The sequence below is a fragment of the Lepidochelys kempii genome, chromosome 1 (genome assembly GCF_965140265.1).
Source record: "Lepidochelys kempii isolate rLepKem1 chromosome 1, rLepKem1.hap2, whole genome shotgun sequence".
Taxonomy (NCBI): domain Eukaryota; kingdom Metazoa; phylum Chordata; order Testudines; family Cheloniidae; genus Lepidochelys; species Lepidochelys kempii.
Window position 1 is genome coordinate 226,010,750 of NC_133256.1, and position 17,368 is coordinate 226,028,117.

General features: G+C 45.1%; 1 protein-coding gene across 4 annotated transcripts in view; it reads left to right on the plus strand.

Annotated features, from left to right (window-relative positions):
- KIAA0930 (KIAA0930 ortholog) overlaps nt 1-17,368 on the plus strand; it is a 140,713-nt gene that overhangs the window by 117,046 nt on the left and 6,299 nt on the right. For 3 of the 4 annotated variants that reach the window (XM_073316071.1, XM_073316111.1, XM_073316090.1), the window contains 7 exons: nt 724-831; nt 1,089-1,166; nt 2,078-2,179; nt 3,665-3,805; nt 7,994-8,188; nt 10,806-10,968; nt 16,333-16,488. In XM_073316071.1, the coding sequence (XP_073172172.1) occupies nt 724-831; nt 1,089-1,166; nt 2,078-2,179; nt 3,665-3,805; nt 7,994-8,188; nt 10,806-10,968; nt 16,333-16,488 (943 nt within the window). The remainder of the gene's footprint in view (nt 1-723; nt 832-1,088; nt 1,167-2,077; nt 2,180-3,664; nt 3,806-7,993; nt 8,189-10,805; nt 10,969-16,332; nt 16,489-17,368) is intronic. The other variant, XM_073316079.1, reaches the window with a different exon arrangement.

The window sequence follows — 17,368 nt, forward strand, 5'->3', positions numbered from 1 at the left end:
TTCAAATGCATACAGTATTCCTCTTTGCTTTCTGTCCATTGTATGCAGAATTGCTACAGAGTTGATACAGTGCACCCCAAAGGTGTTTCACTAGTGGGTGAAGTGATTCCTTACAAAGCACTTTCAAATCCACTGGAATAAAGGTATCTCTACCCCGTCAGATGCCTTTCATTTAGGATTCCTACTGCTGCCCCCATCATTCCAAACAACAACCATTAGATTACATTATGCGTTAATTTGCTGACATATTTCACTTACATGGTGCCATTATCCTATCCCTTTTTTGTGAGTATCTTATTTATGTGTTTGGTTAAAATATGACTAGCCAAAGCTCTAGGCACACACGTAAACTTTACTTGTACAATAAATAAATGAGACCAATGTCCAAAACTAAAATCCCTTCCAAATTCTCAGAACTATAAAAGCATTAGAAAATAGCACTTCAGTGTATCTCCTGGGTCATCTAGTCCAGTCCCTTGCTATTGCAGGCAACTGCTATCTCTCCCACATTCCCTATTCTACATTCATCCCTTACCTGCAACCCCAGAAAAAGCCTGCAAGAAGAGCTGGCTTTGCCTGGTGACTAAGGGTCAACAAATCCAGACTCTGGCAGACAAACAAGGCAGCAAATTTCAAAGCAGAGGTTCAAAGTATAATGCAGATGTGTGCACACGAATGGGTGTTGTATATAATGTTTACCCAGGATGTCTTGTTTTCTATCAGCAGGTTGAAGTTGAAGTTTACCGTAGGGATTCTAAGAAGCTTCCTGGCCTGGGTGACCCAGACATCGATTGGGAGGAGAGCGTCTATCTGAACCTCATCCTGCAGAAGGTCACAAGAACCTCTTCCTCTTCTGATGCTCACTTTAGTCACACAGACTACTCATGGTTATAGGGGTTTCAAAACCAACTCTGGTCTACAATGTAGTTTGAGGCATTTGGGCAATTAAAGAAAGCAAAAAAACAACCTATGTGTTTCATTTTGACACTCTGTTTTGTGTGTTTTCTGTTTTGTGCACTGATACTTAGCTCTGAATGTCTGTTTTCCCCATCCCCACCACCAAATGACACCTCTGTCATCTGTTTCAGCTGGACTATGTGGTCACCTGTGCTGTCTGCACTCGCTCAGATGGAGGGGATATTCACATTCACAAAAAGAAATCTCAGGTGAGAGGATCCTACTATTGTTGATGCTTCAAGGACAAACATTTTGCACCCAAACTTCAACACCCCTAAGAACTGTATAAAAAACAGGGCAGCGAGTCTCAAGTTGTGGTCTATGAAGCTGCTTCACAAAGGAGATGCCTCCATCCATCTTCATGAAGTGACGTTTTCTAATAGTTACATCCCACAGCAGAGCTCATTTAATTTCTCAGAATGGTTTTTTGAGGTTGGCTTAAAATCCAAGAAAAACCCCACTCCAGTGCCTCTCAGCGTCTTTGTTTGTTGGGTGTCTCTCTTTTTGATGTAAATCCAACTGTGATCAAATCTGAAGATCGCCCTAAAAGTATCAGGGTATCAAACCCAGAAGAGGACAGAACCAAAAGGCAGCCGGGAGAGATTGTAGCACTGGGGGCTGTAGGCAAGGAGAAGAGACTTGATCCTATTAAAAGGTCAAGTCTCCACAGAGGCCAAAAATCAACAGCACAGATATAAAATAAGGACAAGAAGCAATGGGCTTAAATTGCAGCAGTGGCGTTTTAGGTTGGACATTAGGAAAAACTTCCTGTCAGGGTGGTTAAGCACTGGAATAAATTGCCTAAGGAGGTTGTGGAATCTCCATCAATGGAGATTTTTAAGATGAAAGAAGACAAACACCTGTCAGGGATGGTCTAGATCAGGGGTCTGCAGCAGCATAGACATAAGGGTGGCATGGTGTGGGGTGGAGACGGGAGGGGCATAAGCTACTACAGACACAAAGAAGTTTGAGAACCACAGGGTTAAAGGAAGGTGAAATTCCCCTATAATATGCCCTTCGCCAGTTCTGCCATGTTTTACTATGGAGTTGTTTTTAAGTATTCATAATTGTACATATGTTGAAGAAATAAGGTAGATAACATCTTCAGAATTTCTTCCAGCAAGTATTTGCGTCTCCAAGCAAACACCCAATGGACAGCAAAGGAGAGGAATCAAAGATCAGCTACCCTAACATATTCTTCATGATCGATAACTTTGAAGAGGTGGGTCTGTTAGAGCAGAACATTTTCCTCATTTTTGTCCTGTAATCTCCCTTTCCTATTGTTTGTCCAACTTGATATATCTCCACCCATATATCTCTGCCCTACGCCACAAGGCAACAGTTTACGTAATTAGTCTTCGTGGAGCCCCCAACCATGGTCCAGCCAGCTGGGCAAAGCCATGATTTTTTCCCAGAAACATTAATCTGATGTGACACACCCCAGGGGTACCCAGGGTTAGTGAGGCACCTCACCACCACCTGCCCTTAGTGTTGAGGCAGCTTTGTCTGTGCCTGCTGTGAACCAGCTCCCTGAATCCACCAGCCTCTGGCAACATGAGCACTACGTTCCAGGCCTTGCTCCCTCTGTGCAGTGTAACGAAAGGCACACACCAACGCCTGAGCCCTCTCCGGGTGTTCCCTGGAGTGTCCAGCCCCTCATCCACTGAACACTCACAGAATTACCAGGCCTGCTCTTCCCAAAGGAACAGTACACACCAGCTTGTAGAATTCAGCTCCAGACCAGCACTTCGCTTGGCACCACAGCACGGAGATATATTTGCAATGAAAACAAAAATAAGTTTATTATCAAAGACTAGAGATTCAGGATATAGTGAGTAAGGATATTGGAAACAAATGGATAAATATAAAACAAAATCATAACATGCTTTCTCGTAACTAAACTTGACTAACAGGTTATTCTCCTCTCCAAAGCAGTTTATCTCATCCAAAGTCCTCTTCAGAGTTTTCAACTGAGGTTGGCTGAGACCCTGTTAGCATGTTTGCATTCATGAAATCTGTTTACTTCCTAGGTGCAGGATGAAAGGGGTATTTTCTTTGCCTTCTAGAAATACCCCAGACATCATTATCTTTGCTCATAGACAGGATAACCCCCTGGGCCTTGTTTTTTCCTGTGTGCTCCTTTCCTGTTGAGCTTACGTCTTTAATATTTGACTTCATATGTAAACGGGCAACCATTGTGTTTAACGGTACATAATTTACGGTACAACAGAGAGATGTGCGTTTCTTACCTCCTGTCTGGAGGAAAACTGGTTTTTCATCTTTGTTAGTGGCTGATCCCTTGATACAGACTTTACAAACATTTTCAGTATATAGACATAACTCCTTATATAGTATCTGTACATACATTTCACAACAGTATTAATGACCAGCGTGACACCGGCTTTCATTTGAGACCTCACATGACATTCTGTGGTAAACTAGAATGTACACTTGAAACTCATGAGTTTTCTGTAACTCCTCCATACCCCATTACCAGTTGGCATTAAGAGGTTCCTGGGTTGCACCTTAACACCCCAAACTTTCTGGGTATTGGAAACACAGATCTAATCTGAATTTTCCAAGTGGCCTCTGTCTGTACAATGGGCTGAAGTAAAACCATGGATCCTGAACACACTTGAGCTATATCTGAAGTATCTAATCACTACAGCTTTTCCTTTGTGTTTTGTTTCCTTGGATGCAATGGTAGGTGTTCAGTGACATGACCGTGGGGGAAGGAGAGATGGTCTGCGTGGAGCTTGTGGCCAGTGACAAAAGCAACACCTTCCAAGGAGTGATCTTTCAGGGATCCATCCGTTACGAAGCGCTCAAGAAGGTCTATGACAACAGGGTGAGACATTTCCTACCCAGAGAACCTCTTTTGCAGCAATAGTGGTAGTGAAATTTCCATGACGTTTTCTATACTATTGTTGCTGCCAGCTTTTTGTCTTCTCAAGCTACTTATGCTGAGTGCCTGATAGTCTTCATGGCTATGAAAGTTATCAGAAAGGGCTGTACGAAAATCCACTAGATTTGGTTCACCGTGGTGAACTGAAGTCATCAGAAGTCAGGCAGGATTTGTAACTCCTGATGTTTGCTTGGGATTTAAAACTGGTAGGAACCTAAGAAATCTAAGTGAACCTGGTGTGAATCCTAAGAAACTTGCCAGTTCTGTACTAAAGTGAATGCTTTGCTATACCACTTTTTGTATGATCCTCTTCTTTTCAGAGAGGTCCTGGGTACCTATAGTTATCTTCTAAGAGCCAGGAAGACCCTCTTAGCTTTTTTACATCTGTTGGTTTTAAACTTCCACTGGTGTGTCTTGTTACATAAGTATCTCTCTCTCTCTTGAGTGCACTCTGTATGTCCATGTGCTTTGAAAGGACTCCTGCAATTTTCTTAGCTACTGAAGTATTAATTTGCTATGGAAATGTGAATATTAACAGTAATGGCTTATAATTCACGTTCACTTGATGTAGAATTCCAGAGAGAGTGAGAGCCTGCAATAGAACCTCCCAGAGAGAGCAGCTCTGACAAACTTGCTAAAAGTTTATCTTAACCAGGGGTGAAAGTAAAATTGAAAATTTACCGGTACGGGGCCAGTTCCGGCCCCCCCCCAAAGGGGCGGGGCCTCTGGCAGAAGGGGCGGGGCTGGAGGGGTCAGCGTCCCCCAGCCAGCCCTTCCAGGCTGTCTGGTCCACGCCACCCGGGGCTCCAGCGGCGATTTAAAGGGCCCGGGGCTCCAGCCGCTGCTGCTGCTACTGCAGCAGCAGCCAGAGCCCTGAGCCATTTTAAATCACCGAAGCCGGGGCAGCTGCTCCTTCCCCACCCCACCCACCCACCTCCCCGTTGGCAGCCTGGGGGGCAAAAGGGGCAGGGACGATAAAATGCTGCCACGGCATAAAGCTGCTGCCCCTTTTTTGCTCCTTCGGCAGCCGCTTTTTACCATTATGCCGTACTGGCCTATAGCGCCTTACTTTCACACCTGATCTTAACTATACCATAAGCTCAAGCTAAGTCTAGAAAACATTAAATCATTGGCTAGCTTTATGTTTTGGAAATTTAAATTGTAAAAGATACATCTCTGCCAAATGAGAGCAAATTCCAATTCACAGAATCATAAACTTTAAGGTCAGAAGGGACCATTATGATCATCTAGTCTGACCTCCTGCACAACGCAGACCACAGAATCTCATCCACCCACTCCTGCAAAAAACCTCTCACCTATGTCTGAGCTATTGAAGTCCTCAACTCGTGGTTTGAAGACTTCAAGGTGCAGAGAATCCTCTAGCAAGTGACCCGTGCCCCACGCTGCAGAGGAAGACGAAAAACCCCAGGGCCTCTGCCAGTCTGCTCTGAAGGAAAATTAATTCCCAACCCCAAATATGGTGATCAGCTAAACCCTGAGTACGTGGGCAAGACTCACCAGCCAGAGACCCAGGAAAGAATTCTCTGTAGTAACTCAGATCCCACCCTATCTAAGATCCCATCACAGGCTATTGGGCATATCTGCTGCTAACAGATGAAGATCAATTAATTGCCAAAACTAGGCTATCCCATCATATCATCCCTTCCATAAACTTATCAAGCTCAGTCTTGAAGCCAGATATATCTTTTGCCCCCACTGCTTCCCTTAGAAGGCTGTTCCAGAACTTCACTCCTCTGATGGTTAGAAACCTTTGTCTAATTTCAAGTCTAAACTTCCTGATGGCCAGTTTTTATCCATTTGTTCTTGTGTCCACATTGGTACTTAGCTTAAATAATTCTTCTCCCTCAGTGGTATTTATCCCTCTGATATGTTTAGCGAGAGCAATCATATCTCCTCTCAGCCTTCTTTTGGTTAGGCTAAACAAGCCAAGCTCTTTGAGTCTCCTTTCATAAGACATGTTTTCCATTCCTCAGATCATCCTAGTAGCCCTCCTCTGTACCTGTTCCAGTTTGAATTCATCTTTCTTAAACATGGGAGACCAGAACTGCACACAATACTCCAGATGAAGTCTCACCAGTGCCTTGTATAACGGTACTAACACCTCCTTATCTCTACTGGAAGTACCTCCCCTGATGCATCCCAAGACCGCATTCCCTTTTTTCACGGCCATATCACGTTGGTGGCTCATAGTCATCCTGTGGTCAATTCTCAGATCCAACAGTCTGATTCTGATTCCAGCACTATATGCATCAGTTCACCTGTTAGACCAGGGAGGGCTGTACCTTTTCTATTTTGACTCTGTAGATTTTCTTTTCTCCCTGTATCATGTCGCTGACTCACTGCCGCGGTGTCTCCTGCTGATCATCTGGGAATTGGCTCTTTTCCAGCCTCGGCGCGCCCTCTGCTGGCCAGTGTCTTGCCTGCCTCAGGGCCCCATGTCCCTCCCGGACCCCGATGCCCTTTACCTCAGGGTTCTGCCCACCGCAGTACACCGACACTCTGGGTCTCCCCTTCCCAGGGGAACCCCCAACCCTTTACACCCACCTTGCCTCAGTGGCTACTGCCAGTCCTCATCTAGCCCCCTCTCACTGGGGCAAACTGCAGACAGTAATGGCCACTCATCATTGGCAAGGGGGTTGGACCAGCTGCCTTTGCCTATCCCCGGGCTACACCTCTTTAACCCCAGTACCAGCCTTGGGCCTTTAACAAGGCCTGCAGCCTGGGGGGTTGCCAGGCTGGAGCTCCCCAGCTCTTCTTGCCTTTCCCCAGCATTGCTCCACTTCAGGTACCCTTTCTCCCAGTCAGCTAGGTCCTTCTCCCTCCAAGGCAGGAGAGACTGACCCAGCTCCTGGCTCACAGCCCTTTTATAGGGCCAGACCATGGGACTGCTTCTCTAGCCCACCTATACCAAAGTTGTGAGTCTATGGTTTTGTACAATCAGAAGGTATGTCCGCACAGTGCGCAGAAGACACAATAGAGTGGAAAACGTCCAGTGGAAAGTCAAAATGTGGTGTATATAATGTATAATAGCTAAGGAGTGTCCCTGCATATTGCAATGATGTGTGTGTTTGATTTCACTGCTGTTTCATGTTGTTATGTTAGCTGAAATAGACTAGTTAGATCTGTTAAGTTTCAGAGTAGCAGTCGTGTTAGTCTGTATCTGCAAAAAAAAAAAGGAGTACTTGTGTTAGTCTCTAAGGTGCCACAAGTCCTCCTTTAGATCTGTTAAGTACTCAAAGTTGCAGACGGGGGTGGGGGGGAGACTCTAAATCTGAACCGTGGATCCATTGTCATTTTTTGCTACTACTTGAGGGAAAGGAAGAAAATGTGACTGTATTTTTGAAAGCTGCTTGGTTTCATTTGGCCATATTAGTCCCTGGTATAACTCATGTGACTCATTTTTCACCAGGAATAAATTTGACCCACTATCTTTCAATGCTGAGAATTTTGAAACACAACTGTGGGAATAAATTCCCATTTATTCCAACAGGCTGATCCTTGACCATTTTGGGACCCACCTCTTTTTTACACCTGTTTTCTCTGCTATCTGGGAATTGATCCATGATGTCTGGTGTGTTTGTTTAAAAACTATCAGGTTAACCTTTGTGACAGATTATATTGTTGAGGTTAGTTGTGTATTTGGACTAGTCGGCTCTTTATTCTTGCTAGGCAGTGTTGCCTAGTGGATAGGACACTGGACTGGGAGTCAGAAGACCTGGGTTCTATTCCCAGATTTGCTACTGATCAACTGCGAGGGAATTGCCTGAGCTCGGTTGCCTCAGTTTTCCTATCTGTAAACTGGGGATATCATCCTCCTTTGTAAACCACTTTGAGAACTACAGATGAAAAATGCTATATAAGAGCTAAGTGTTGTTCATTATCTACTACTATTTATTATTTTGATTTTAGACCAACATTTTCAGAGTGCACCCAATCCCTGATTTGAAATGTAGGCCTTAATGTTTTGCTTTGGTGTTATTGTGTGATGCTTAGATGCTTACTGACAGGCACCTGTACAAATGTTCTATAGAATTATAGGGTAGAGCAAATGTATACCCTAATGTTTAGCAATTCATGTTACATGCTTCTTTCCTTTTCTGTGCATTGAAGGTGAGCGTTGCAGCGAAGATGGCTCAAAGGATGTCCTTTGGCTTTTATAAGTACAGCAACATGGAGTTTGTACGGATGAAGGGGCCCCAAGGTAAAGGACATGCAGAGATGGCAGTGAGTCGAGTTTCAACCGGTGACACTTCTCCATATGGAACGGAGGAAGATTCAAACCCAGGATCCCCTGTGCATGAGAGAGTAGGTAGTATATGGAAATACTGGATGGATGAATAAACATTAATGCACCTTGCTTCAGAAACCAATATGTGGGCCAAGGCTGTGGTTAGTCACCTGTAGACTCTGAAGTTTGCTTCTGCATGTTGTGTACAGCCAGTAGGTTGGTTGCTTTCTGTGCCCGTTGCTCTTGACCAGATAGGGGATATAGAAAGTTATCAGACTACTCAACAGTTTTGGAGAGATATTTTAATGAAGCAATAGTCAGGGTTTGCAAGTCAAAACTGAGGCCCTGTCTTTTTTGTGCAAAATCAAAAGATCCCACTGCAATTTCCATAAGAGATGGGGTTTCCCTTCCAAAAGGTGCTGTAGTAGTGTAAAGTATTTTGTGCATTACTACTAAACCTAGTAGGACACAGCACAATGAGGAGGCGTTTCCAGGGAATTTTGCCACAAATGTGACTTCTAATCTGGACCTGTATATTATTAAGGCAAAGACTAGGGCCCCAGTCCAGCAAAGCTCTTAAGTACATGCTTAACTTTTAAGCATGAGACTGGTTCAGTTGACTTCAGTGGGACATCACCTGGAGTAAGACACTATTCCGTGGGAGAAGAGAGATCACCATCTGGCCATACATAATTCAATTCTAAGCACAGTTTCAGGTAAGCTGTTTTGCCTGGCTGGTAGGGATGTTGCCATACTGTGTTAGAACTACCTTTAAGAACCATGTCCTAGCCTAGGCAGTTACTGGTGTATTCTCCTGTACGCCACCAAAAGAGCCCCAGGAAACAATGACTGCAACCCACTTTATTCTATAGGTCTCGGCAGTGGATTCTGCCTCTCCTTCCTCAAAGTCCCTGTTTCATAGATTAAGGTGAGAAGGGACACTTGTGCTTATCTGACTACCTGCATGAAACAAGCAATCTCGTTTGGTCAAGGAGAGCTGAACAGAACTTCTTCAGAGCTCATCCATGCTACCCCTTTGCTCAGCCACTGCAGTGTGAAAAGACCTTCCTGTGTCCGTGGCTTCCCAAAGGGCCAAGAAGAATGGCCACCACAGTGCTCTCCATGCTTTGCTGGCCTGCTGAGTGAAAGATCAGGCTCCTTAACCAAGCCTGGTGTCTCATATCCTAGAGTAAAGTTAGTTTCCCTGCGTTGCAACCTTGACGAGCCAGACCTGGAGGGAGTTCCTGGTCTCTTCATGTCTCAAGACTTCCAGTGTTCTTACTTGATGGTTGCTTGTGTCTTAACATTACCCCGCTGGTAATGGTTTTAATTATGCATAGTTTACTATTGTTTTTCCATGTATGTGTTATATCTAGTGTGTACAGAATAAAGAAACTGCTTTTTCTAAGGCAGCCAGAAAACAGAGACTAAATACAAAAACAGGAGGATCAGATGGGTGTAAAAAAGCTTTTTGAATTTTTCATATTACTGACAGAGAAATGATGTGAAAGGATTCCTCAGTGCAACACCAACCTGGCAAACTTTGCTGTCATCCTCAATCATGTGTCACATAGCTCTTTATACGTAGGGACAGATACGAGCAATGTAAGACTGCATCCTACAAGCAGCAGCAAAATTGTTAAATTAACCATGTAGAGAAGAAAAGATGAGATGGGGATTTCTGAGGCAGCAAAGTAGTTATCCATTTTTTCACTTGAATGGAAACCATTCAAGTAATACTTGCAGCAGCCCTCCACCAAGAAAGTGAAAGCGTCCCTGAACTGGTCAGTCCTAGTCCTCGTTTGGCCCAAGAGAAACTGCCTTTCCAATGAAGGATCTCTCTACTTTTCCATCCTCTGGCTTTGCTCCACTCTAGGCAGCTGTCTCCATGCAACTGTCATCACTTAGCCTACCTAATCATTACTAGTCCTTTCCGCACATTTTCTCATCTGCCATAATGATGTACTGACTTCATTTTCACATCAGCATCCTGGCCTCAGTAATTGCTTCCTGACCCCGCCTCACTAGACAGAATGTCCTTTCTAGAAGATTCTATATGTCATCCTAAAGGCAAGAAAAGTCCACCTCATTTCCAAGGCAAGGTGCATCTGCCATTCAAATGCCAATCCACAACTTTTAATAGTTGTTCATGCTTGTTTTCTTATCCATTTTGCCTAACTTTTTAATGTTAAGGTTGATCTATTTTTATTGTTACCCAAATCAGTTTATAAATCTTTTTTTTTTCTAGTTTTGTTTCCTGTGAATGAGGTGCTTGATAGACAGCCGTGAAGAATGAAGCCCTCTCTTTACTCATAGCACACATAGCAGCGGTGCCAGACGCTCTGCCTCCACCTGGACAAACACTTCTACGGGTGCAGGGTCGTCCCGTCACCATGGTTCATTTGCTTCTTGAGCACTGCTGAAACAACCAGTGAGAGTGCCAGCTGTGGTGGTGATTTTTGCAACACACACACTTGTCCTCTGCAGACCTTACTGAGACAGCCAAATAAAAACAGAGTTCAAACAAGAATTAATTCAGGGAAGTCTCGAGGCCTGTGTTATATAGCAGGTCAGACTAGATAGATCTCAGTGGTCTCTTCTGGCCCTAGACGCTGTGAATTTATTACATAGAAGCAGAAGTCATCAAATAAAACTCTGCCTCCAAAAATTCTTCTGTTCCTATTTCCCTTTCAGGTCACTTCCTTCAGCACGCCACCGACCCCAGAGCGCAACAATCGGCCATCCTTTTTCTCCCCATCCCTCAAGAGGAAAGTGCCCCGAAATCGGATCGCTGAGATGAAAAAATCCCACTCGGCAAATGATAGCGAGGAATTCTTTCGAGATGACGATGATGGAGGTGAGGGAGATTACATCAGAAAACCCAAGTGTCCTGGCGTAGGACACAGAGCTCGGGAAAGTGATAAAAGTGGAGATTTTCAAGGGGCCCTAAGCAAGATACGCACCCAACTCCATTGAAAGTGAAATACACAAGCACTGATTTTCATTGGGCACCTAACCCCTTCAGAAAACTTTTGAAAGACTGAACCTGACTATTCCTACCTGCTTCCAATAATACCCTCCTTTATCTGGGGGAAAATTGTGAGAAGAGAATCCTTCATTTCAGATGCACTTTCCAAGGCAATAATGTACAATAAACTCATTGGCAAGTCATCTGAATACCTTTTGTAATAAAGGCCTGACCCAAAGCAGATTGAAGCCAATGGAAAGGCTCCCATTGACTTCCAGGAGATTTGGATCAGGTCCTAAGTGCACAGATAAAAAGTCTGATACTACTAATGAATTGCATTTATGTATGTAATGATTTAACACTTCATGCAGATCTTAGCACATTTTCTCTCTCCACTTCCAATTAAATTAGACTTGGTTATTTAATAGGAAAAACCAACAAGGTTAATATTGAGCCCCATTCAGAAGATGGTAAGTGAATACAATCACATTATTTTCCATCTAATAATTTTATAATATAAAAACTCAGTGATGAGAAAGTCAGAACTGTCTTTCATATTCAAAAATGTATTTAGTAGGAAAGCCAACAAAATTAGGCCCCTATTGATATGATAATATGTAAATACAAAGGTGGTATTTTCTAAATCATAAAATGTTAATAGAAATGATCAGTCACTGTTCTTTTATATCAGTCAAATTTCAATTAATTTTGACCAGATTATCCAACTAGAAACCATGCAAAATTAATCCCCAATTAATGTAGGGGTAAATATAGTCATTTCTAGATCAGAGTTTCAAATAAAAAAGCAAACTTAAGTAACAACATTCCGTTCAAATTCTGTGAGATAAAATCATGGCACTGATCGTCATCTGCATTCTTGAAATGTTCATCCACAGACACCACTCCCCTCCCCTTTCCCTTAATTTTACCACTTCACCATAGCCATAGAAGATATACTTAGCATCCGTGACTAGACAAAGTTTAGCACAAGAGCTGAGGCCTGAATCCTGTACTGTGTAGTGTGTGGGGGAAACTGCTGTGACTACACAGAGCCCCACTGACTTTGTTGTGTTCCTGCTGCATGCAACACACTGTGGGATAAGGGCTTATGGGACTCATCCTGCTGAACTTGCTGTTGGTTATAATGCTTACTGTGATAGCCAGGGCCGGCTCTAGGCACCAGCAAAGTAAGCACCTGCGTGGGGCGGCACATTTCCAGGGGCAGCATTCCAGCGCCGGCCATTATAGGCGCCAACTCCGTGGGTGCTCCGGGGCTGGAGCACCCACGGGGAAAAATTGGTGGGTGCTCTGCACCCTCTGGCAGCTCCCCGCCTCAGCTCACCTCTCCGCCTGCTCCCCTGAGCGCACCGCCACCACTCCGCTTCTCTCTCCCTCTCTCCCTCCCTCCCGGGCTTGCTGCGAAACAACTGTTTCACGCGGCAAGCCTGGGAGGGAGGAGGGAGAAGGGGAGCAGCGGCACGCTCTAGGGAGGAGGTGGCAGTGGAATGGAGGTGAGCTGGGGTGGGGAGCAGTTCCTCTGCCTCCCCCCAAGGGTTACTTCCTGCGGCCCTCCCCGCGTCCTGCCCCCCCCCGCCCTAGCTCACTTCTGCTCCGCCTGCTCCCCTGAGCATGCCACTGCTCCGCTTCTCCCCCCTCCCTCCCAGGCTTGCTGCGCAAAACAGCTGTTTTGCGTGGCAAGCCTGGGAGGTTGAGGTAGGAGGGGAAATGCGGCCCACCCGGGGGAGGAGACGGGGCCGGGGATTTGGGGAAGGGATTGGAATGGGGCGGGGGCAGCCAAAAATGTTTTGCTTGGGGCAGCAAAAAACATAGAGATAACCCTGGTGATATCAGTGGGACTAGACTCATAGACTTTAAGGCCAGATCATGATCATCTACTCTGATCTCCTGCACATTGCAGGCCACAGACCTTCACCCACCTACTCCTGCAATAGGCCAATAGCCACTGACTGAGTTACTGAGGTCCTCAAATCTTGATTTAAAGACTTCCAGTTACAGAAAATCCACTATTTACTCTAGTTCAAACCCACTCTAGATCCATGCACCGAGCTGCTGAGCAAGGCAAAAACCCCCAGGGTCTCTGCTATTCTGACCTGAGGAAAAATTCCTTCCTGACCCTAAATATGGTGATCAGTTTGACCCTGAATATGTGGGCGAGACCCACCAACCAGATACCTGGGAAAGAATTCTTTCCAGTAATTCAGAGTAATTCCCCATGTAGTGTCCCATCTCTGGCCATTGGAGATATTTGCTAATAGCAGTCGTGGACAGGCCATATGTTAGTGTAAGCAACCTCATCATATCTCCTCTATAAATTTATGAAGCTCAGTCTTGAAACAAGTTAGAGTTTTTGTCCCACTGCTCCCCTTGGAAGGCTGTTCCAGAACTTCGCTCCTCTGATGGTTAGAAACCTACATCTCATTTCAAGCCTACCCTTGTTGATGGCCAGTTTATATCCATGGTAGTAAAATACTTTACTCAGTAATGTTTTTTGCAGAATCGGACTCTGAAGCTGTGTGTCCTAGTGACAAAAATTTTCACAACTTAAACTCTTGCTCTTCTCATCTGAGTTGGGGTCTCTCTCTTTCTCTCACTCCCTAGGAAAATGTGGATTTGTGTACCACTATAATACATCTTTTATCTTAATCTCAAAACCACTGAACTCAATCTCTCCTGATCTAAAAAGGACACAAATATTACAAGAGTAGTTCAGGTTAGAGCGTTAGAACCAGATAGAATTACTGGAATTTTGTTGGGAATCCAGACATATTTTAACATGTTGTAATAAGGTGTTAAATTTACACATAGATAGATATAGAATTTAAAAATAGATAAGTAATGTACATTATTTTGGTTCGTGGACTTCAGAAACCCAAGAATCCTACCATTATTTGCTTGGAAAGTTGTCGAACTTCAGAGGCACAGCACAGAACTTACAAACCAGGGGGAAGGAGGACTAAGCCACCTTGGAGCCCTTCCCAGTCTTGGGCTGCCCTGGGAGAACGAAGAAACCCTTGGTATTACTTAAAGATCACTGGGGGCTTGTCTAAGTTGTGGCAGCCTCTCTGCATTGCCCTCTGCATAGCCTGGAATGTGTTCAGTACTGCATGCTGCCACTGGCAGGATTTGCCACTTTGCCAGGATTTGCAAGGGGATCCTTGGAGGATAGTCTTTTGGCTTTCTTCCACCATGCTTGTGCCTGGGGAATCCAGCCCCAGACAGAGCTTTTAGGGCCCAGTTATGGTGCTGTGGCCTTTTTACCAGGTGTAAAGGGACCAGAGCAGGGGTGAGGCTCTGATCTCAGGCTTCTGAAAGATTGATGAGCAATCCTCTAACAACCCCTACTTTTTCCTCTGCTTGAGTTTGCAGATGGGGCATATTTCCTTCTGCTCGTCTTAGAGACACTTCTGCTATCTCTACTTTTTTTTTTTCTGGAGATTTTATTCAATCGGAATTTAATCAATTAGATGTGGGGTAAAGTTTTCAGTAGCGCCCAAGTCATTTTTGAAAATGAGTTAGGCACCTAAGTCACTTACGTGCTTTTGAAAACTTTGTCCAAAGTTGAGTTGAATTGAATTGGTCACATACTAACTAAATTGATAATATTGTTTTAACCCTATCGTGCTATATCTATGTATGTTTGGGTTTTCTAAGGCATCTCCTAGAATGGTATCTAAGTGGGAGGGAAAAATAGATTTATGGACTGAACACCTCTAGGTCTCTGACAGTGAAGAGAAAAGATGAGATTGTCTTCTCACATCCTTTGTTCTAGGTGTTGCTGGAATGGTCACTGCTACACATTTCTCTACTGTTAAGGCCTTTTGGTTCTAATCTAGCTTTGGGTTTTGAGCAGCTCCTTTCCAGAGCAGATCCCAAGTTTTTGTTCAGCCCAATCTCTACTTTTAATCACTGTTGTTCCTTATTAAGTCCCTGTTATTACTTTGAGAGCCTATTTTTGGAACTGTAGATTGATAATGTAAAGTAAGCCATATGGCACGGGATCCCAAGCTGTGGTCCATGAAATGCTTGATGGAGAGGTGAACTGAACTGGATCATCACATGATGCTGCCTCTCCTGGCTTCCAAGTGTTGATCTTAATTGAGAGCTAAAAATACCTTAATTTCCTAGTATTACTTTTCCACATAAGCAATTTCTGTACAGGGATATTTTGTGATCAAGAACATCTCTGTATCCAACCAAGTTCCACACTGGTGGTGGACCATTAGAGCAGGGGTGGGCAAACATTTTGGCCTGAGGGCCACATCAGGATTCTGAAACTGTATGGAGGGCCGGGTAGGGAAGGCTGTGTCTCCCCAAACAGCCTGACCCCCGCCCCCTATTCGCCCCCGCCCACTTCCCGCCCCCTGACTGCCCCCCTCAGAACCTCCAACCCATCGAACCCCCCCTGCTCCTTGTCCCCGACCACCCCCTCCGGGGACCCCACACCCCTAAAGGCCTCCCCAGGACCCCACCCCCTATCCAAGCCCGCCTGACTGCCCCAACCCCTGCCCCCTGATGGTCCCACTGGGACTCCCACACCTATCAAACCCCCCCCCCGTTCCCCGTCCCCTGCATGCTTCCCCCCCACACCATTGCCCCATCCAACCTCCCACTGTCCCCTGACTGCCCCCTGGGACTCGCTGCCTTTATCCAAACCCCTCCCCACCCCGTTACCATGCCGCTCAGAGTACCAGGACTGGCAGCCGCGTCGCCCGGCCGGAGCCAGCCACACTGCCGCACAGTCTAGAGCACCGGAGCAGACTGGCGGCTCTTGCAGCCGTGCTGGCCGGCAGACCACTGGCAGCACGGTGAGCTGAGGCTGCGGAGGAGAGGGGACATCGGGGAGGGGCCGGCGGCTAGCCTCCCCGACCGGGAGCTCAAGGGCCAGGCAGGAGGGTCCCGCAGGCTGGATGTGGGCCGTAGGCTGCCCACCTCTGCACTAGAGGATAACCGCTTACTACTCCCACCAGCTAATGGAGTCACTCTGTTAGTTCAAGTGGTAATGGGGTATGCTGTGCAAGACCCTTTATTCAACTGCTACTAATGATCTCTGCCTGATGGAAGTGTATTAATGCCCTGCATGGAATTCAGCTCTAGATAATAATTTACAACCCCACCACTACCATCCTATTTGTGATGGGTTCTTTTCAAAATGAAACTGATATCTGAACGTGCCAGGGACTGGCTGGATATAAAGCACAATTACTTTAAGGTTATTGTCTTCTACCTTGACAGATCTTCACAATGCTTCGAATCTAAGGTCACGGTCCTTATCTGGAACAGGACGGTCTCTGGTTGGCTCATGGCTGAAGTTAAACAGAACAGATGAAAACTTTCTACTCTATGCACATTTAACCTATGTCACTTTGCCACTGCATCGAATTTTAACAGGTGAAACCTTTCAGATCTTCCCATAAATACCAAAAACGGTCTAGTCCCCAGGTGACGCACACCTGTGAGTTAGCTAGTTTTTTTGTTTTTTGAATACTGCCCAGTTAATTGACCTATGTCACAACCATGACATAGGCTTTCAATAGTGAGGTTAGACACCCTTCATATATTTTGCTTTTGACAATCTATGTAGAATGCCTAAACATTCCCCTCCCATTGCACTATTTTCAAGGGTTTTTTTTATAGGGCCATGTAAGTTGATATACAAGGTGATATATGTACACCAGTGTATAGATTTATATCCAGCTAACTCCAATCTGTCTGCTAAAGACAGTTATTGATGATGGGCTGAGGGAAACAACTGGAGGGCTCTGGACTAGCACTCTCAGTTGAGGGAGCATACGAACCTTTCCATGATGAGGCTGTCAGTCTAGAGTTCCTGTCGGATCCTGGGCCGCTTTTGGATGCGGAGAAAGCAGCAGTGATCAAGAGTTCTTGTTTATGTTGGTCTGGAGACTGTGGCACTTCTCTTGATACTTGATGCAAACCTAACCATGCCCCTTTCAGCTCCAGATTGGAGCATTGTAATACCGTGTCCATGAAGGTACCCTTTCAGACCACTTAGCAAGTTCAGGCAGTGAATAGTTGCCCATTTACATAACGTTTCATGCTATAATACAACTGTGCTCCATAGTCTACATTGGCTCAAAGATATTTTTTGGGTGCAATCTAAGGAGCTGGTTTTGATCTGGGAAAGTATTTGTTACTTGACCTCCTGTATCTTAGAATCCATCTCTCTCTTCATGCTCCAGTCCAGCAGTTGAGATCACCTGGGACGTGTGAGCTGATAGGTACTAGACTGGTTTGTCTGTGTGCAGAG